The sequence below is a fragment of the Urocampus carinirostris genome, chromosome 6 (genome assembly GCF_059441175.1).
Source record: "Urocampus carinirostris isolate Australia breed hairy pipefish chromosome 6, RoL_Ucar_1.0, whole genome shotgun sequence".
Taxonomy (NCBI): domain Eukaryota; kingdom Metazoa; phylum Chordata; class Actinopteri; order Syngnathiformes; family Syngnathidae; genus Urocampus; species Urocampus carinirostris.
In genome coordinates, this window is record NC_142354.1 from 18,690,285 (window position 1) to 18,712,506 (window position 22,222).

Here is a 22,222-nt window from a genome sequence, read left to right on the forward strand (position 1 = left end):
TTCCCTTCAGTATATATTTTATTTCTCAAGCAGGAAAATATTTCACAAAGAAAAAAATCCAACCCCCAAAAAGATGAGGACCACTGCCATAGCCAAAGTAAATATAATCATTGTTGACAAAGAAGCAGGTTGACGTGAAACTGTGTAACTACATTTTTGTACAGGCTTTGTCAAAATCTCGTTCATTCATTTATTCAGGGATGATACTAAAAAGCACAGCAGAAACAATACAAATATTTTGATCGGCATCAAAAACGAATCAATTGAATCATAGAAATGACATTTAATGTACCCGAAAAAAACATTCTCTAGGATTCTTTTCAATTATCACATTCAAATGTCAAAGTGCGAGAGAACAAGTGCTTCAGTTCAAATTGACTTCACGTGTAAATGTACAATCAGTGCAAAATCTTACATGAAGGTTCAAAAGTGACATAGAAAAGCAACCTTTTCATATTAAGCAGTCTGATTTCATGCATTGTTAACCGAGCATGTAAGAAATTTATCGTCGTAAAAAGCATAATACATGGACGCATGGATTTATTTGTGATTAGCTTGCCAAGAAAAAAACAGTTCTTCATTAGAGAAAATTAAAGGAGTCAGAACTAGTGGTAGGTTCATGTTATGTAACTTCCGATACCGTTCAAAAGTTTGGGGTCACCCGGACAATTTTGTGTTTTCTATGGAAAAGTCAGACTTTTCTGTGTTTTTTTGCTCGTAGGAATCTCTTCCCTTTGTTGGCCAGGCTCAATTATGTCGAACTTTTTGACACTCTGCCTCGGAGACCTGCATCTTGACTGTTTATTTTGCTACTGGTGTTTTGCGGGTACTACTTATCGAAGCTGCTAGTTGAAGATATCTAGATAGTCTAATGTGCTGGTCATTTTTTCACTTCTCTTTCTATTGTGGTTAGAACCGCTTTGCGCTTTTTTCTAAAAGGAGTAGTACACATCATAGAAGGAGATCTCTAGGTTCTCACATTCGATTCTTGGAACGACTGTAGAGTTTCACATTAAAGTTCTCTTTTTCATTTCAAAAGGTAAATCACAATTACAAATGTGATGCCCCAGATACAAGACTACTTCGATAGAAGATCAGTTTTATAGCTTTTCTAACCAGCTAAACTGTTATTGTTAAACTCGGGTTTTATAGTCATCCATTAGCCTTCTAGCACAAATAGCGAAGCGAATGTATTATTAGAACACTGGAAATGGGGCTCTTTACACCTATGTAGATATTGTTTTTAACAAAAAGGATATTTATTTACAATGCATAGTGTGTATTCCTAAATAGTTTCATTAAATGAAATAGCATTTTTAAGCAACCCCAAACTTTTGAACTGTCGTGTAGATTTAAAAATCTCTCCACTGTTCCTAATCACATGAGCACCACAGCGGTGAAGATTGCTGGCAAAACAGTGAGGAGCAGAGGGATGGAGGGCATCATGGAAGCAGATCCATCGGTTATGGTGGAGCTAGCCATGAAATTGACAAATCCCGGCGTGTTGCCGGTAACGCGTTCTGTGATCCAGGACTGGTATTGGGAAACTCGGGCGTAGACTCCCGGGATTTCGGGTAAGGCGCACCCCCGTCCAAAACTCACAACGCCCAGCTGGGTCCACCGGGTATTATTGCTCTTGCTCACCAGCGGACCACCGGAATCCCCCTGCGGACATTCACACAATGGTAAACATTTTGGAAACGACGGCTTCATTGGATGTTTTTTTTAAGGCGCAGTGAGTGTTATTTGACCACTAGATGTCTCTATTGTGTGATGCGACCGAAAACGACAGTTATAAAGCACAAGGATGTTTACGAACGACTGAGACTCAAAGATACCAAATTGCACCATTTTCTTTTTCTTGTCATGATGACTGATTTGGATCATCTGTGCCAGCTCGTTTGGCGCCAGCCGCTGCGGGCTACCCGATTGGTTCCCTGTCCTTTTTAAGCCCAGTCTTTACACTGGCCTGTTGTCAGTATGTCAGCGAACCTCTGTTTCTACAAGGCAAGCATTTTGACCCTGACATCCGTCGGTCCCGCGTTTTACCACCCGTCCGTTCCTGATCTCCCCGTTTGTCTCCGGCTACGACTTGTTTTTGACCCTGACCACGTTTGCTTTTCCGTCCCGGCTTACAACCCGTTTTTGATCCCGACCAAGTTTTCGCTTTCCTGTCCCGCCCTTGACACCGCCATCTCGCGCTACAGAAGATCCACTGCTTTCCTCTTTCTATCAATAAACTTGTGGTTAAGGCTACGCATCTGGGTCCTGATTCCGTTCTGGTCGTGACAGACAAGGCTTTTATAAGTTTTTTGGGGGGTACCCGTAGCAGCAAGACAGTGAACAGTGACGCCAGCTTTCTGTAAATGAGGCTGATGTTATTCAAAATAATAATAAATTTCTTTACCTACGAGCATTTAAGAAAATTCATGTTCATATGATTGTTCATGTAATTTGGCTTATTTTTTAAATGAGTATCGTTTTTTTTAAATGAATAATTTGTTTTCTACCACTAGGAGGAGCTAAATAATACTTTAAAAACTCATATTAAGGCAGGGTGCTCAAACTATCACCCGGCGGGGAAAAATTGGCACCCAGCCCGTGAGTTTTAGACCCCTTCTAAATTAAAAGCTCTGCGGGCCTAGTTAAAAAACAGGGTGGGTCATATGCCTTTGGGAAATATTTTTGAAATTAGGGTAATATTGGATAGTTTTTAAAGGGACAGTGTCTAATATTTAACCACTAGATGATTTGAGTAATGCTACCAAAAACGAGTGTTATACAGCAAAAGGAGACGCTTTGAGCTATTCTGCGAAGGGAGTAGTACACAACACAGTAGGAGATATTTAGTTTATTGTCAATTTCTCACATGGAATAGCCCTCGTTTCTTAGAACAAGAATAAACTGTCGAGTTTCACACGAAAGTTTTCTTTTCCTGGCCATTCAAAAAGTTAAATCGCAACTACAAATGCGATGCTCCAGATACTCGACGACCTCCAAGGAAGGTCAGTTATATTGCTTTTCAAACCTGCTCAATTATTTGGAACTGTGCTAGCACCATTAAACAAGGGTTTTCTAGTCATCTACTAGCCTTCTAGCACAATTAGCAAACACAATGTATTATTTGAACACTGGAGAAAAAAGAAAAAGGGGGAAAAAAAATTAAGTGGAAAAGAGAAAATGAGCAAGAAATAAAAAAAAGGAAAAATATAAAAATAAAGAAAAAAGGATAATATAAAGAAAAAGATAAAACAAGAAAACAGGGAGCGAAAAAGAAAAAACAGATAAAAAGTGAGCTGTTGCAGCATGATGGGTGACAATTATGTCAGCTCCTTCTAGATAAGCCTCATTTTACGTCAAATATGCGAATTTCTCAACCCATGAGTATTTGATGCAGTTTTATATTATATTTAATACATTCTTGCTTGTTTTTCAATCAACATTGTTTTTTTTATTTAATGTTTTTTTTTACCACTAGGAGAAACAAAATGATTCACATTGTCCCTTTAATCTTTCATATTAAGACAGGGTCCTTAAAGTATTATCCCGCTAGCTCTAATTGTCCCGCGGCCCTATGGGTTTGAGATCTCCATCAATGTATGTAATAATAAACATGAGAAAGTAGATAAAGCGATCAACTGGAGTGAGGTCTACGCAATTCTCTTGACCTGGCACGAATCTTTGCCTCCCGCGTCGGTCCCAGCGCAGATCATGTTGCTAGTAATGCTCCCGTAGACATCGTTGCAGGCGCTGTTACTGACCGCAGGAATGTTCACTTCCTGCAGTATCTGCGGAGACGGGAGCGGATCTAAAAGTGGAGAAGAACCAGCATTTGAAAAATACTCTCAGCTGCAAAATGCATTTAAAAGGAGTAAAGCGATAGTCACCACCGTGGTCTTGGTGGGCATTAGGTAACCCCCCAAAAACAACATATTTGGGTCACAAACCGCAACACAACGCTGAGGGAAGCGCAAGAGAAAAACGAGCTGCAAGTATGTCCACTTGATGTTGCCAAAGCCAGGTGCCTCTCACAATGATGCTGTACTTGTATTTCTTTATCTCTCTCTCTCCCTTCCACCCTTTTTCTTTCATTCTCTGTCTCACTCTTTCTTTCTCTGTGTCTTTTTACCTTCTTTTGCTCTATTTTTTCTTTTTCTCTGTCTTTTCTCTTTCTATTTCTCACTCTTGCTTTCCCGTTCTCCTTTTCTCTCCTTCTTCCTTTCCGTTTCTCTTTGGATCTCTCTTTTTGCCCCTCTCTTACTATTTCTTTTACTTTTATCTTTTTTTTTTTTGCATGTTTTCTCTCTCTCCTTTCTCTCTTTATCCCTCTATATCCCTTTCTCTCTTTCTTTGTCCCACACCCTCACTTTTTCTCTCCATCTCTTTCTCTTATTTCTTTCGCTCTTTTTTTCTTCCTCTCTAATCTACTAGTCCGACCCCCGAGCGAATGCTTTGTCTATCGTGTGTCCCCCCCAGATAAAATGGGTTTGACACCACTGGTATACAGTATTGTACTTTCATCAGTTGACATTTTTGATTCATTTCAGATGAGTATAGCCCATCCAACCCTCCATTATCTGCAACGCTTATCCTTAGTAGGGTCACGGGGTGCTGGAGCCCATCCCAGCTATCTTCGGGCAGTGGGCAAGGGACACCCCGAACTGGTTGCCAGCCATTCGCAGGGCACACAGGGACAGACAGTTGGCTCGCTCATTCACACCTAGGGACAATTTGGACCGGCCAATTCACCTGACATGCATGTTTTGGGAATGTGGGAGGAAACCGAAGCTCGGAAGAAACCCACGCAGGCACGGGGAGAACATGCAAACTCCACACGGGGAGGCTGTGGTAGCTGGACTTGACCCCTAAACCTCTGCAACGTGGGGCTGCACGCTAACCACCCGTGCCGCCCGAGTAAAAAATGGAATCAACATTTCAAAACTGCATTTTGTATTCCCTTGGGTTGCCTATGTGAAATTAAAATTGGTTTGATGATCTGTGGTTAGCGCTTAGCCCCACGGTGCAGAGGTTCAGGGTTGAAGTCCAGCTACTGCAGCCTCCCAGTGCGGATTTTGCATGTTCTCCTCGTGCTTGCTTGGGGTTACCTCGGGCACTTCGGTTTCCTTCCACGTTCCAAAAACATGCATGTCAGGTTAATTTGCCGGTCCAAATTGTCCCTAGGTGTGAATGAGCGAATGAATTGTCTGTCTCAGTGTGCCCTGCGACTGGCTGGAAACCAGTTCAGGGTGTCCCCTGCCCACTGCCCGAAGACAACTGGGATGGGTTTCATCACCCCCATGACCCTAATGAGGATAAGTGGTGCAGATAATGGATGGATGGAATATCTGATCTGAACCTTTGCGATAAATATGCAAAAAACACAGAAATCACGGCACTGAAGTTTAAACTTAACAAAAGCCTAGCTAGTGAAGGACTTTATACATTTTACTATAAAGGTTTTTATACAAGTTACATTTATTGAATGCAGTGAAGATTTTTCACAGAGAAGGCTTAAGTTTAATGACAGGTCACGCCGTTCCGAATGCGAATGCGAATGTTTTGTTTAGTTCTGTTGATAACAGGACTCTGACGGAAAAGGCCGAGACGCAGGAGGCCAGGCACTGATTTGATAATCGCTCGGGTTCCAGAAATCGAGGAGATGAGGTGGAGTCCACGTGGGGAGTCTCTGGCCCGCCCACGGGAGGAGCCGACACGCCAGCTTGGAAAAAAAGGCGTGGGCCAGAAGAACTTCAGAAGATCGAGAGAAAACGAGAGGAGGCTCGACGAAGACTAAATCAACTAATTCGGTTAATTCGGCTAATTTGATGGAGTTCACTTAGTTAAATACTTTAAGAAATTAAATCTGCCCCCGTGTGGAAATGCCGGTCTCTTGTCCTTCTTTAAACAAAAAGAAACAAGCATGCATTGTTAGGTGAATGAAGGTTATGTTTGGTTAATGGAGTCAGATAACTAATTCGAACAATTTAGTAAATGATACATTTTTAATAGTTTATTTCCTAACATTAGCAAAAGCAAATGCACCTACCTTCAGTACCGATGGTGCCCCATCCGGTGACCCAGACGCTGGTCCCGGCTGGGACGTCACTGCCCGAAGCGGCGAGGCAAACAGGTCGTATGAAGTCGGTGAAATCAACGGGTGCGCTGAGTCGCATCAGGGCGATATCATTGTCGAAGGTATCTTCGTTGTAGTTCTCATGGCGAATAAGTTGAGCCACTCCGCGCATTTGCTCGTTGGCATTGGCGCCCTCTTGGGTCCGACGGCCCAGGTAAACGACCAGGTTGCTCGTAACCGAGCTGGTGGCAAACAAACAAGTCTGTGAGACCAGTGGGCAGAAAAGCGCCGACTATTTCCAATAACAGACAAATGCAAAATACTGCCGCCACCGCCAGCACGCCATCTGCAAACCTAGCAAACAGGCTACTCGATGTAGCTTCATGAAAATGAAAGGCTGAAATGTTTTTAAATCCGTTCACTTCCAGATTATGTATCTTGCCTTTTGTTTACAAACTGTCATGATTGCCGATTCAGAGAACATGCGACTGCTTGATTGGCGCCAACAGCCCGGACAGCTGATTGGCTGATGAACTCCTTTTAAACCCCCGACTTCCAAGAGATCCCTGTCAGATCGTTATGCGAACCGATGCTCCCAGCTCGGCAAGCTCTTACGTCAGACTCTGTTCCTGCCCTGTTTTTTTCTGCCTGATCCTCATTGCCAACCTGTTTTCGGACATGACTCTGCCCCGTTCCGCCTTCCCGTTATCCGATCTGTTTTACCTTGCTACCTGCCTGCCTCCTGTTGCTGACCTCGTTTCCGAACTTGACACCGCCCTTGGCTAACGACTTGGAATTCCTGCCTATCTTCCACCCTCCTGGCTCGACACGGAAGTGCCCCTTCCGCGTATCCTGCTACACTTGTCCGTCGATCCTCGGATCGTGGAAGCAAGCCCTTCTCTCCCTCTTATCAATAAAACTGAGTAAACGAACACTACTCCGTTCCTGGCGTCATGACAACAAACACACTCGGGCAGGGGTCTTCACACTTTTGCAGCATGCAAGCTACCCTACTTATTCCCACATGACACACTTTATTCTTTACATAGGAAATAACTCCATCTTTGGGTGTGCGTTATACACAAGGTTTTACGGGAGTACATTATCTTTTTCGAGCAATGGCGAATATCGATGACGACAATTGCAAAACATCTGATGCAACGGGAATCGAACCGGGGTGGCGGCAGTAAGAGCATGGAGGTCTAACCACTAAACATGATAAACGAATATTCGATTTTCTCCTTATCACACTTTTTTTAGTCATTGTACCTGAGATGAATTTTAGAGAATGGAAAAAATAGAATGCACGAGGAGGGAAACAACTCTTGGGTGTATCTGGTGATGAATCGTACTTTGAAGGACATTAAGGACATACTTTACACATTTTATGTTTGTATTGTGTTCATAGTTTACAAGTTATATTTATTTGTTTAGACCTTTATCACAAAAAGTCTCAAAGGGCTGCACAGAACACAACAAAAACTAGTAAAATATAACATTAACTATATAAAATATTTTTGTGGAAACAGGAATATTTTAAGCTAAATATGGTAAAGGTAAATATGTAATTTAGTTTACATAGATTTAAAATGCCAAATATGTTTATATTAATGATAATAATATTGTAATGTAAAATTAATCCTCCGGTAAGAAAAAAACTATAAGGGAGCCAGACCAAAACTAGATGGCGAGCTAGTAAGGAGGCTAAAATTTAGCTTAATAACTATCAGAAAAAGATCAAATATTAGCTGGATTGCTTGCAAAAAAAATGAAAAAAGGTCGGTATCTAGCTTTCAAAATAGCAAAAAATGTAGGGTGATAGCTTGCTACAAAGCTAATCTGCACGGTATACATTGCAAGGGGCTTAGTTGGTTCTGTAATTTGTATCTGTTCTCTTACAATTGTTAATATTTTTTCCTTACCAATATTGGTATTTTGTCCTTGGTATTTTGTCTTTAACATTGTTGGGGGGGGGTTTCTGACCATTATTAGTACTTGTCCTTATAATTATTGAAGTTTGGACTGTCAAATATTTTCATTGTGGGGTATGATGCTATGTTATCGCTTTAGTTTGAATATATCTTACCTGCAAGGAAAAAAAATAAACAGGGTAAGCATTTACGGTGTCAATTAGTGATATTAATCATGGCCGCACGTATCCAACAATATCTGTCGCTTGCGATGCTTAGTTTGAGTTGAGAAAAGGTGAAACAAAAATGTATGCCGATCTTTATTCAAAAATTAGGGATGTGCGGTATATACAAGTTCACACTATACAATAGATACAGTACTTACAAAATGACTAAATCACAGGGATCTATTGTTACAATATTGAAATGTGTCACTCCATATAGTCATAATCGTGAGTATTCCAGTTATATCCTTTCTATTCCACACATCGAAGTAGCCCCACTTCTTGGTGTTGCTTCCTGTATCCAGCGATTAAAGTGCGTAGATTGCCCTATATGGCGAGTATGTAGTGAAGCAGTGAGTGAGAGAAGCGAATACAAAGTCCCTTCGTCATCATCGGGCCGGGGAGGGGGCACGTTTCATGCACATCCGCAGGAATGCAATCGTCATTGTGACCAAAATCTTGTGATCGTGTCACCGGAAACATCGAGCGTTGAAAAGTTCTTGCAAACTTCCAGAATCGTTCATGCATAAGTTTAGTGTTCTTGTAATAAAATGTTATTTTGCAAACAGTGCACCCTTGTGTTGATGGAAAGCATTGTTTAGATTTCGAAGCTACCACAAATGCATCCTTTCCCTAAAATCTGTTTTTCTCAGAAGTTTTCTTGGATGCGAGCATTTTTCTATAAACTTTGTTTATGAAGCAATGTTAGAAGCTGGAAACATCCTTTTTTTTAAAAGCTTTCTTTTGATAAGTCCCATCCATATATAGCTACAGAGAAAAAATCTGTAGGCCTTCTAAAATGAGTCCAATCGGCACAGTGAAGAAAGTGAGTATTTGAACACCCTGCTATTTTGCTATGTCTCCCACTTAAAAATCATGGAGGGGTCTGAAATTTTCATCGAAGGTGCATGTCCACTGTGAGAGAGATAAACTAAAAAGAAAAATCCAGAAATCACAATGCATGATTTGTTAACAAAATATTTGTGTATTACAGCTGCAAATAAGAAAATGAATGTTAATATTTGGTACAGTAGCCTTTGTTTGCTACTACAGAGGTCAACTGTTTTCTGTAGTCTTTCACCAGGTTTGCACACAATAAAGGGGGGATCTTGGCCCCACTCCTCCACACGGATCTCCTCTAGATCAGTCAGGTTTCTAGGCTGTCATTTTAAAAAACATTATCTATTTTAAAATCCATCAAAGTTTAGCTTTTTTGCTTGGTGATGACTGAAAATGGCATCCCAGCAGATCTCAGCAGTCACCTGTTTAGTGAAGCTGAGTCAGTTTTCACGCCAGACCTCAGAAACTGCAATGTCATTTTCATTTCAGAAAATTACATGAGAACAAAACAGGTCGCTTTTGACGCCGGGTTTGTATTCCACAAACACAATACTAATCATAGTGAAATCATAGACCATAATATATTGTGATCAACAAACGGATTAAAGCCATTTGTTTGAACAACTGCCCAGTAATTCGATCTGCCAAACTGCCATTGTTCATGTTTTAATTTCCCTGCCAACATAAAGTACTCGAATATCATTCCGAGTCATTTGGAGATACAACACAATAATCCCTTACTGTATTGCGGTTTACTTTTCACGGTTTCGCTACTTGACTGATCATCGTGTATCGTGTTCTGCGTTCTGATTGGCTAAACAATCTTCCCGCCCGTTTTTCTGGCTGTGTCTACCTGTGGCTCAATAGTGTCGCAGTCTAAGCTGTACATTTACGTAAAACGGCTTGACGAGCCGACATTACGTATGAAGAAATAATTTTCTAAAAGCCATTATTTCAACAAAACTCTCTGGACTGACTGCGGCCGGGCCTAAAAGGCAGAGGAAGATGCTTTGTATCGCCAACAAAATTTGACTTCTCCACATGCTAAGAAAGGTAAAAGTATTTAGACGCCACATTTTCGTTTTCCCAATAACCTCAACATGATGACGACAAAATCTGAGCTGAAGTAATGTTACATTTGAAACACTTATTTTATCATTTTTAATAAGAGCTACCAAATAAAACTGGGAAAGTATAATCATTATATACATATACATTGTCACACTAATAATGCATAATTCACTTTTTTGGACGAAATTGAAATTTTTGCCTGAAAGTTGGTCAAGCAATTTTATTTACTACTACCAATCAATAGCGCAATGCAGTGGCAAGATTATGTACAAAAAAAAATTTGACAGTATAAAAGTTTTGTGTGATTTTTTATTCAAAAAGTCCAGTACTTTTATTTGTTTCGTGAAATGTTTTTCTTTTCACTCTAAATTTTTGTCTTCCACGTGATGGCGACAAACTATGATTTAAAGTAAGATGGATCATGACCTGAATCCTTTCAGTAGTGCATTACCGTATAGAAGCAAACTTATTATTGAATTGAGATTTGACAAGTTTATAAAGTACAGTAGTTTTATCTGTTAAATAAATGCTTGTGCCTGTAAACGGGGTATTTTGTTTTAGTCTCAACGTATAATATAGTAGTTAATAAATCAATTAGGGCGGCAACTACTAATTAAGAAAATCGATTCTTATCGATTTTTAAAAGCATCCACAACAAATTTCATCATTGATTTGTTGTGTCACTTAGCACGCTGATGCATTGAATTTCATTGCAATGTACTTACTGTTGTTGGGCTGTTGAGAGGACCTGCTTGTAGTACCACTCCGATTCAGAAGAGGGTGACTTAAGACCGCGTTTTAATGCTCTAAGTTTTTCTGGTTAGACAGAGTACTCACATTCTCCTCTAATGTTTTTTGCACTTTTATACACAGTATTTGGAGGTATATAGCATACATTTGTTTGTATTTTTGTTATTGTTAAGCTATTTTACAAACACTTGGATTTTTGTATTGTTTCATACTATAGAATATTTTGATTTTATATGTACTACAAGGACACCTCACTACTTTGCGCGTTGGCTATCGCTGGTTGACTGCTTCGCAAAGTTTCATCATGCATCAAATCTGGAAAAGGATACAGAAAATATTCTGCTGCTTTGAAGGTCCCAATGAGCACAGTGACCTCCATTATTCGTAAATGGAAGACATTTGGAACCACCAGGACTCTTCCTAGAGCTGGCAGGCCATCTAAACTGAGCGATCGGGGAAGAAGGGCCTTAGTCAGGGAGGTGACCAAGAACCCGATGGTCACTCTGTCAGAGCTCCAGCGTTCCTCTGTGGAGAGAGGAGAGCCTTCCAGAAGGACAACCATCTCTGCCACAATCCACCAATCAGGCCTGTATGGTAGAGTGGCCAGACGAAAGCCATTCCTTAGTAAAAGGAACATGGAAGCCCGTCTGGAATTTGCCAAAAAGCACCTGAATGACTCTCAGACCATGAGAAACAAAATTCTCTGGTCTGATGAGACAAAGATTGAACTCTTTGGTGTGAATGCCAGGCGCCATGTTTGGAGGAAACCAGGCACCACTCATCACCAGGCAAATACCATCCCTACAGTGAAGCATGGTGGTGGCAGCATCATGCTGTGGGGATGTTTTTCAGCAGCAGGAACTAGGACTAGTCAGGATAGAAGGACAAATGAATGCAGCAATATATGGAGCTATCCTGGATGAAAACCTGCTCCAGAGCGCTCTTGACCTCAGGCTGGGGCAAAGGTTCATTTTTCAGCAGGACAATGACCCAAAGCACACAGCCAAGATCTCAAAAGATTGGCTTCAGTACCACTCCGTGAATGTCCTGGAGTGGCCCAGCCAGAGTCCAGACTTGAATCCGACCGAACATCTCTGGAGAGATCTGAAAATGGCTGTGCACGAACGTCTCCCATCCAACCTGATTAAGCTTGAAACTTATTGCAAAGAAGAATGGGCAAAACTGCCTAAAGATAGGTGTGCTAAACTTGTGGGATCATATTCAAAAAGACTTGAGGCTGTATTTGCTGCCAAAGGTGGATCAACAAAGTATTAAGCAAAGGCTGTGGATACTTATGTAAATGGGATTTCTTAGTTTTCTATTTTTAATAAATTTTTAAAAAGTTAAAAAAAAAACTTTTTCACATTGTCATAATGGAGTATTTTGTGTAGAATTTTGAGATAAGAGAATAAATTAATACAATTTGGAATGAGGCTGTAACAGAACAAAATGTGGAAAAAGTGAAGCGCTGTGAATACTTTCCGGATGCACTGTATATCTGTTAAACAAATTGAGTAATGAATACTTAATAGATTTTTGCGGGGGAATTCTGCCCCCCATTAACCGCAATAACAGAGGTAATACTGTATTATTTTCTATCTGTCCAAAACTTCAATATCTCAATAATGAGGAGGAAATCAAACATGTGTTTTTAGAATGCTGTTCATCTCAAATAGGAAAAGTCAGGGCCTCCCAATTTCAGCCATTTTGTCTCAGTTTTGAAGGCCTACAGAATGTAGTTCTCTAGCTAGATAGGTATAGGACATATCAAAAGAAAGCCTTAACCATCATTGTTCATGAGAAAAAAGTATGTTTCTTGCTTTTACCATTAGGTATTAAACAACAGTTGAACATTTCTTAAATATTTTCCAAGAAAACGGCTTTTTGTGAAGGGATGGATGCATTTCAATCAGAACCTTTACTTTGGTGCTGTTTTTTTTTTGTTCTTTTTGCTAGGACGATACTTATATAATAATATCTCACCAATGCAATATCCATCCATTATCTGCACCGCTTATCCCCAGTAGAGTCGCGGGAGTGCTGGAGCCCATCCCAGCTATCTTGAGGCAGTGGACAGAGGACACCCGGAACAGTCGCAGGGCACAGAGACACACAACCAACTCGCTCATTCATACTTAAGGACAATTCAGACCGGCCAATTAACCTGACATGCATGTTTTTGGGATGTGGGAGGAAAACCGAAGTGCCTGGAGGAAACCCACGCAAGCACGGGGAGAACATGCAAACTCCACACAGGAAGGTTTGATCCTATGACATCAGAACTGTGACGCACACGCGCTAACCACAGCGCTGCCGTGCTGCCCCAATGCAATATTTTACATAGTAAATGGACTACATTCCTGCAGTCACTGAAGACCTCCCTACAATGACGTTAACACTTACGCATTCGCACACACACTCTCACACCTATAAAGGCATCAGCCATACAAGGTGCCTATCTGCTTATCGGGGGTATAAGCGGTCCATTATCTTGCCCAAGGACATTTAACTCAGAAAAGCTGGGAATCAAACCTGCAACCTCTTGTTTCCGAGACGAGCGCTCTACCTTCTGAGATACTGCCGCCCCAAGAACACTGGACTTATGCTTGAATGATGCATGAACGTAGCAAGAACTTTTCAGCACCTGGTAAAGGCAAGATCTTGGGCCCCCGAAATTTGGGCCAGGTTCAACCATGAAATGTCAATCATTAAGTCGGGCAGGGCTGGGTTTCTCTCTCCCTTTTTTTCTTTGCTTCGTGGGGGTTCTGCACAGCATGCACGCTGTTTAGAACACTTTTACTCAAATCATTATTTGGATGACTCCTTTTTATTTGAGTAATATTATCATGAAGTAACTTCGCCGCTGCACTCCGGAGCCGCGCATACTCCGTAGTAAGCCCGGCATCACAGTACAGTTCTGGGTTTACTTCGGGCCTGGTCCCTCAAATCAAGTTAATCGGTCAGGTTTTGTTTGATTCGGGCTTTAATACCCGCAGGCCGGGTCAAGTCAGGCTGGGTTTTTTAGGCCAGATCTTACTTCTAGTGTCCGGTATTTCCATTGTCGTGATCATAGGATTATGGTCACCATGGAGATTCTGATCCTGTGGATGTCATCCCTCTTGAAGGATTTTATACATTTCACTATAAAGGATTTTATCAAATACAAGTTACATTTATCGAGTGCAATGAAAATTTTCACTGAGTGAGCTTCAGGTCACGCCGTTCTGAATGCGAATGTTTTGTTTAGTTCTGTTGAATGGGAGGAGCTGGCGCCCCAGCTGGCAGAAAAAGGCGTGGGCCAGGAGAACTTTGAGAAGATTGAGGGAGAATCGAGAGAGAGGAGGCTTGACGGAGACTCAAGCGACACTAATTCGGCTAATTTGATGGAGTTCACTTAGTTAAATTGATAGGGAAAATAAATCTGCCCCCGTGCGAAAATGTCAGCTATTCTTGTCCATCTTTTCCCAAGAAGAAACGAGCGTGCATTGTTAAGTGGTGTTTGGTTAATGGAGTCAGATAACTAATTCGAACAATTTGTAATATATATTAAATCTAACACTCTCTGACCGAGCAATGACAATAACACTATATCATCTTTTTAAGAATAAGGAAAAGCTGTTAAAGTCTTAACTGTCTGATCTTATCCATATGTTCGCTGCTTTCAACACACTGCGTAACTACTCAGGGGGCCATCCACACACTCTCATTCGCTGGATACAGGAAGCCACACAAAGTGGGGGCTCCTTTGCTGTGTGGACAAAGATGTAATCACCACTGCCATCTGATGATGGTTTATCATACCAAAATCATTTCTAGAGGCTTGATACTTCCTAATGAGCAGCGCCAAACAATTTTATGCTAGTTTTTTTTAAGTTAAAACAATAAAATATGTTTATGTTTTAGGGACAATACGTATTTATATGTTATGGCACTGAATGAGTTCAAATAATAGCTTAATGCAGCCCGAAAATAAACAAAGGTTTGTACTTTGCAGGTTTTGACTATTGCGGGACCTTTTTGGAACGTAAAAACGAGAGATTACTATAAAATCTCTAAATGCTAATCTGGTGGGATTATGAATGGACTCACCTTGAGAAGCAGTGAGCGGCGCACAGCACCCATTGATTGTTGATGAGTGATGCTCCGCATGTGTGGAAGCCATTGCGATGTAAACTGGCCTGCCAGGGCCACGCCCCTTCCGGTGCATCCTCACCGCCCACAATCCTCGAGTTGATATTCACTGTTCCGCAGACTGGAGACACATGCACGGATACAAAACTTTGAGTTATGGCATTAAAATTTGCACACAAGAAAAACAAGAAGATATTTTTAGGGTAAACACAATGTAAATGTAACTGACTTTGGACTTTTACAGCGTTGATGAAACTTTGGGAATAACAATTCTGGAGTCTGATACTCTTCTGGATTTTAACAAAATTCTCATGTCCGTCCTATGTTTTGCAGAAACGTGGCTCACGTTTAGCATTCCGGACGCTAACGTGTAGCCACCCGGAGCTACCCGGAGCTATCGGCTTCAACGCCGCTAAACAGAGACACTTTTTTCTTTCTCTCTAATCTACTAGTCTGTGTGGCCGCCAAGTTAATATGAGTTTTACATCCCTGATCTATCTATCTATCTATCTATCTATCTATCTATGTGTGCTCATAACCATGGAGGACCAATCGTGCGATATGTAGAAATAAATGCACGAATAAATAAATACATGAAAATATATGCCATATAAATAAATTAACAGGTAAATGAATCCCGTAGTACCGAAATGTAAGACATAAATGGGATTTATTTCTGCATTTTTTCAATCGTTTTTGTATTTTGTCGTATATTATGTATATATATTGTATTTTGTATATCTTCTCATATTTTGTCGTGTATTTTGTTTTGTATTTGGTCAATGATTTTGCGGTTTATTTTCTCATGTATTTTGTCATGATTCTATTGTGTATTTTATTGTGTATTTTGGCATTTATTTTATCACGCGTTTTGTGGTCTATATTGTCATGTATTATGTTATATATTTTGTAATCCATATCTTTGTGTATTTTGTCGTGTATTTGCCATGTATCATATAACGTATTTAGTCATTTCCCTTTTCAAATAGTTTATCCTGTATTTTGTCATATATTTTGCCATGTACTTTGTCGTGTATTTTGTTGACAAAATGTATGACAAAATGCACAACAAATACACAATAACATACTGGACAAAATACACGACAAAATAAACTACAAAATGAAAAAATACAAAATAAAATACCCAACAAACTACACAAAATATACACAAGAAAATGCAAGACAAAATAAATACTGAAATAAATCAATGGCAATCAAACTATATGAATTTATGTAATATATTTAGGTATTAGATGTTTTATTTTGGTGATCATTACTTATACTGCACTTATTTGTAGGTATTTATTTATTTGTACATCATTTCTACATATGGGAAGATTGCTGCTTCATAAATAACAAGGCAAAAAATACAGAAGCCGAGTAAGGGTCTTTATTTGATAGATTTTTAGACTTCAATTGCACAGTAAGCACTATGTTCAAAATATAAAACACCAAATGAACCATTTTAGCAACTAGCTATTAGTAACTAACCGCACAGCTTACACTAGTTTTTACTATTGCTACAGTCAGAAAACAACATAACAAAACTGTGAATTGTTTACAATGAGATCAGGCAGGTTACTCCAGATTAAACGTGTAAAAATAAAAGTAAGATAAAAATAAAAACAAGATGGTTGCCAAAAGATTGATTCTGGCAGAGTGGAAGTCACTCATTTCTCCTTCATTTCAGAGGTGGCTGACATCCTGTCGGTCATTCAGATTGAAAGACTGAGATTTATGAGCCAGGAAATTTCAGACAATCCGGCAGCCATTTTACACAAAGCTAAAGTAGACTAAAAAATGAATGTAAACCCCATCTTCCACTCATAGAGGATCTATAGTAGCCTTTATGGAATTTCATTGAGCACTGTAGTATGGAGCTGCTGTTATTTTTCTTTACAATATAAATATAAATAAAAAATACATTTTTAAAATAATGACAGGATAAATAGGCAAACATATTTACAAGGTATTACATCAAAACTGCATTACACTACAAGTCTATAAGAATATGATTTTGATGTGATAATGTGATTTTTTTCTGAGAGTTCTGTCATGATTACCCAAGTGGAGTAACCTGGGGTAATCATGTGGCGCGCTGGAATGTGCTTCCTGATTGGTCAATGCTCCCCTTTTAAACTCGTTACGCGGAGAACTCCTGGTCGGAGGATTCACATCTGTACCCCGTATGACGCTCCCGATTACCTGTGCCTTGTTTACCTGATTCTCTCTGCCTGCCTCCGATCCGACCTGCTCCGTCCCAAGCTACGATCATCTCTTCAGTCCCGGTAAACTCAACCTGCTTCCGTCCCACGCTACGATTGGCTACGTCGTCCGAAGTTTCCCGCTAACCCTTGTGCTTCCCCAAATAAAAGTATTGTACGAACGCTCTGGGGTCTCCTGCTCTGTTCTGGTAATCCTCGTGACAGAATCCTCCGACCAGAATGGACCCCGCGTTCGTACATCTGCCCCCTGACCGCTATAAAAGTCTGAATCAGCAGCGCGATTCCTGTTGTGCAGTTCGGCAAGTCATTTCCGACATGGCGAAATTGGCTAAGGCACCTCCGGCCGTATGACTGCGAACGACTCCCATGCCTGCCTGCTCGACTCCCAAGCCTGCCTGTTCGACTCCCAAGCCTGCCTGTTCGACTCCCAAGCCTGCCTGTTCGACTCCCATGCCTGCCTGTTCGACTCCCATGCCTGCCTGTTCGACTCCCATGCCTGCCTGTTCGACTCCCATGCCTGCCTGCTCGACTCCCATGCCTGCCTGCTCGACTCCCATGCCTGCCTGCTCGACTCCCATGCCTGCCCTGAGTCTGCCTGTACTGATTTTGTCCCGTCTTTCCTCTCCTGTCTTGTCTGTTCCCTTTCCGCTCCCCGGAGTCCGACTCTTCTGAATCTGACCCCCCCCTGAGTCTGGACTCTTCTGAATCTGACCCCCCCCTGAGTCTGGACTCTTCTGAATCTGACCCCCCCCCTGAGTCTGGACTCTTCTGAATCTGACCCCCCCCCTGAGTCTGGACTCTTCTGAATCTGACCCCCCCCCTGAGTCTGGACTCTTCTGAATCTGACCCCCCTGAGTCTGGACTCTTCTGAATCTGACCCCCCTGAGTCTGGACTCTTCTGAATCTGACCCCCCTGAGTCTGGACTCATCTGAATCCGACCCCCCTGAGTCTGGACTCTTCTGATTCTGCCTGTCCTGATCTGCCTGTGTTTCCCTGTGACGTGTCTTGGGTTAAAATTATTTTTATTTTTTTTCCTGGGGAACTTCTGGAGCCGTTCCTTGAGGGGGGGGGGTTCTGTCATGATTACCCAAGTGGAGTCACCTGGGGTAATCATGTGGCGCGCTGGAATGTGCTTCCTGATTGGTCAATGCTCCCCTTTTAAACTCGTTACGCGGAGAACTCCTGGTCGGAGGATTCACATCTGTACCCCGTATGACGCTCCCGATTACCTGTGCCTTGTTTACCTGATTCTCTCTGCCTGCCTCCGATCCGACCTGCTCCGTCCCAAGCTACGATCATCTCTTCAGTCCCGGTAAACTCAACCTGCTTCCGTCCCACGCTACGATTGGCTACGTCGTCCGAAGTTTCCCGCTAACCCTTGTGCTTCCCCAAATAAAAGTATTGTACGAACGCTCTGGGGTCTCCTGCTCTGTTCTGGTAATCCTCGTGACAAGTTCCTTCAGAGCAGGGGTGTCAAACTCATTTCAACTTGGGGGTCACACAATAGAACCAACATTCTCTTGGGGGCCAGATTAGTAGATTAGAGAGAAAGAAATAAGAGAAAGAGAGGAGGAGAAAAGAGAGAGAGGATGGGACAAAGAAAAAGATAAAGGAAGAAAGAGAGAGAATGTGCGAAACAAAAAAGATAAAAAGAGACATAGTGAGAGGACGAAAGAAGGAGGGAGAAAGAAAGAAATCCAAGAAATAGGAAGAGAGAAAGCGAGAAGGGGAGAAAAGAGATACTGGGAGAAGGGGAGAAAGAGAAGGGGAGAGCAAGAGGGAGAGAGAGAGAAGGAAAAAAGAAGAGAGAGCAAAAGAAGGTAAAAAGACACAGAGAGAGAAAGAGACAAAAAGGAACAAATAAAGAGAAAAAGGAAGGAAGAGAGTGAAAGATAGAGAGTAAGAGAAAAAGAGAGGAAGAGAGAGAGAGAGAGAGAGAGAGAGAGAGAGAGAGAAAAATAAATACAAGTACAGCGTCTGTGAAAGGCACCTGACTTTGGCTACATCAAGTGGACATATTTCAACCTGCAGCTCGTTTTTCTTTTGCGCTTCTCTGAGCGTTGTCTCGCAGGCCGGATTTAATCCCTTAACGGGCCTAATTCGGCCCGCGGGCCGCCTGTTTGACGAACGAAAACCTTACTTGCTAATAGATCATCTGCTGATAATAAATGGGTGTTGTCCTAAACGCCATTGCATAGCAACTACATGACCATTTTTCATTTGTCCGCCCTTATTGTTTGTCACTTTAATCTCATGGTCCGTTAAAGGCACACCCATGTTTGTGCTAATACATTTAGTAAGGTGCAGTCCAAAGCCATGCACTTTATTATGTAATGGCGGTTGAAAGCATTCTCTTTTTTTTTTGTTGGCAATTTTAAATTGTTTTTAAATCACACGGCGGTGAGTTCAATGTCCTTGTTGGATTGCAGGTCAACCTGGTATTTTTTTTAATTCGGACAAAATCAATCCTGTTTTATTTTGCCTATATTTGAAAGCTCAATTCCCTCTAAAATTCAAGAAGAAATCCGTGTTTTAGAGTAAAATGCTTTTACAACTATCAAAGTATTATCAAAAAAATCAAAAATACAATACACATATAATTTTGCTGATTATATTTTTTTATTTTACGGCGGAAAAAAACAGAAAAAAGGTTATGACCGTTTAAAAGATGTTTGGTTTCCTTTGTGCTCATTTAAAGTCTTTTTTTTAAAGATAAAAAATAGCGTTACATTTGAAAAACAGGATGAAAATGTCATGAAATCCTATATTACTGCAAACATATTAACCAAAGTGAACAACTTCTGTTCTCACTTGAGCCCTGGTGAACACAAAAAGATATATACTGCCTCCTAGTGGTAAAAAGCAACATAAAAGAAACAGTATTTTTGCTTACTATTCAAAACATTATCATTGTTATTTTTAACAAGTGAAAATTACACACTTGTCCTTCTTCATTCCCCAAAGTACAGTCGATAAAAAAAAAAAACAGGCATTATGTTTCAGGTTAGCATTTATGCTAATATCCTCTGACATCTTGTGGACATGTTAGCATAAATGTGTATGCTATGTCTTACACAAACCCATATCCGCTAAAATGATTCAGCGTTTATCTTCATTACGTAAAAGAAAACTAGACAGGAAAAAAGTAGCTTACCATCTGACTGCCCGGCGCCACCTGCGGAAAGAAAAATGTAAACGATAATTAAAATGGAAAGCTTATACACGGTTACATGTCACATGCGTCACCTGTGAGGGAAAACTATGAGAGGAAAATGTTAGGCAAAGGGAAGTAAGTGAGCAAAACGGGTTCATCTGGTATTTCCCTCCCACACCTTAAGTATTTTCGGTTGTTTTTACAGGGGACATTTAATGGAACTTTTTTCAGACCGATACCCAAATTTTGAGTAAATATCGACAGGGGCCGTTTTAGGTTGAGAGCTTTGAGGGTGCTGAGCAACCAGAATGTCTTGCTTGTTAAAAAATAAAACTTGTTTTTTTCTATTTTACTCAAAGCAGGCATGTCATAAAATTAATAATATGTGGCCCGCCAGGAATGTTGAGTGCAGTATAAAATACATTCGTACCAAAAAAAAAAAAGAAAACTCACCATTTGACCAGATGATAGCCCTTAGGTCACCATACCCTTGGCTTTTTGTGAGAATCTTAGCCCACCCTATTTTCCGAATGGTGTAATGAAAAGTAAATAAAAAAAGGAAAGTTGACTCTGAGGTCCGCCGCTTCCTGGACAAGTGGAAATTGGAGTATTTTTTCACCGAAATCTGAAACAACTCTTTTGGCCTAATTAGCCAAGAGACTGTGGCTGTTTTCAATGTTATATACCATATTTTCTTACCCATTAGGCGCACTGTTTTAAAGATGCACAACAAGTGTGCGTATTATATGATAGGATAAGATAAGTTAAGGTAAGATAATCCTTTATGCGTCCCACAATGGGAAAATGTATTTTGTTTTGTTTGTTGCAGTAAGACTTTGAATAATGAATAACAGCTAAGAATATGAACAGTATAAACAAGTATTTAGAAATATAAAAAATACAAACCAGAATATTTTCAATGGCAGGTGTGCAAAATAGTTAAAGTAAAGTGGCCAGTACAGTAATGTGCATTTTGGGTGTGAAAGTATGTGAATATCAAGAGTCACTGCCAGACGACAGCAAAAAGCCAACTGGAAACAAACGCTGTGATAAGGTGAAGCAACTGGAAGCGGTTTTAACGTCACGCAGCTCCTGCGGGTCAAAAGACAATGCTACAAAGGCGAGCTACGAGGTCGCGACACTGATCGCCAACCACTGCAAATCTTTCACAGATGGTAAATTTATCAAAGACTGTTCAAAGAAAGCCGAGCTGAATATTCAGCCTTCACACATTTTCAGCTTGTGAGGCCCCTGCTCAAGGTTTCTTTTTTCCTCACGCTGAGGTTTTGAGTTTTTCCTTGCCCGCATGTTGGTTTAAGATCAGGTAATGGTGTAATTGTAATTCCTGTGCAGTCCTTTGAGACAATTTTGTGATTAAGGGCTATATAAATAAATGTGACTTGACTTGACTTGACTTACCGAATCTGACTTAAATGGATTTCGGATCATTCAACACTATTCAAGAGTATCGCTTCCCATTTGTGAACATCACGTTACACTTTGTGGTTAGCAGAAACACCATCACTACGCCGTGCCCAATTTTTTTACCCATTATTTCTAATAGAGTAAAATGAGGACTAAAATCTATGATGATAACGAAGTCATGGCGTTTGGTGGTAAAATAGTTCAACATAACCACCAGTGTTGGGAACATAATTACTCTCTAGTAAAAGTAACTAGTTATCAGAAAAAGTAATGACCAAAAACTCAGACTATAAGCCTTTTTTCGCAACCCTGCGGCTTATGCAATGATGCAGCTAATAAGAGCAAAAACGTGGTCAAGGTCGTAAGCGAGTCGTAAGCCAGGAAAGGAGAGTAGACGTGGTCGTGGACAAAAGGAGGT

The 22,222-nt window shown here is 40.8% G+C and overlaps 1 protein-coding gene across 1 annotated transcript in view; it reads right to left on the reverse strand.

Moving 5' to 3' along the window:
- Nucleotides 1-22,222, reverse strand: part of LOC148363995 (serine protease 1-like) — a 25,953-nt gene continuing 3,731 nt past the window's right edge. Inside the window, exons 2-6 of the mRNA XM_088338128.1 lie at nt 20,380-20,400; nt 14,958-15,120; nt 6,047-6,315; nt 3,669-3,808; nt 1-1,665 (exon numbers count right to left, since the gene is read on the reverse strand). Of these exons, the coding sequence (XP_088194254.1) occupies nt 1,378-1,665; nt 3,669-3,808; nt 6,047-6,315; nt 14,958-15,120; nt 20,380-20,400 (881 nt within the window). The 3' untranslated portion in view covers nt 1-1,377. The remainder of the gene's footprint in view (nt 1,666-3,668; nt 3,809-6,046; nt 6,316-14,957; nt 15,121-20,379; nt 20,401-22,222) is intronic.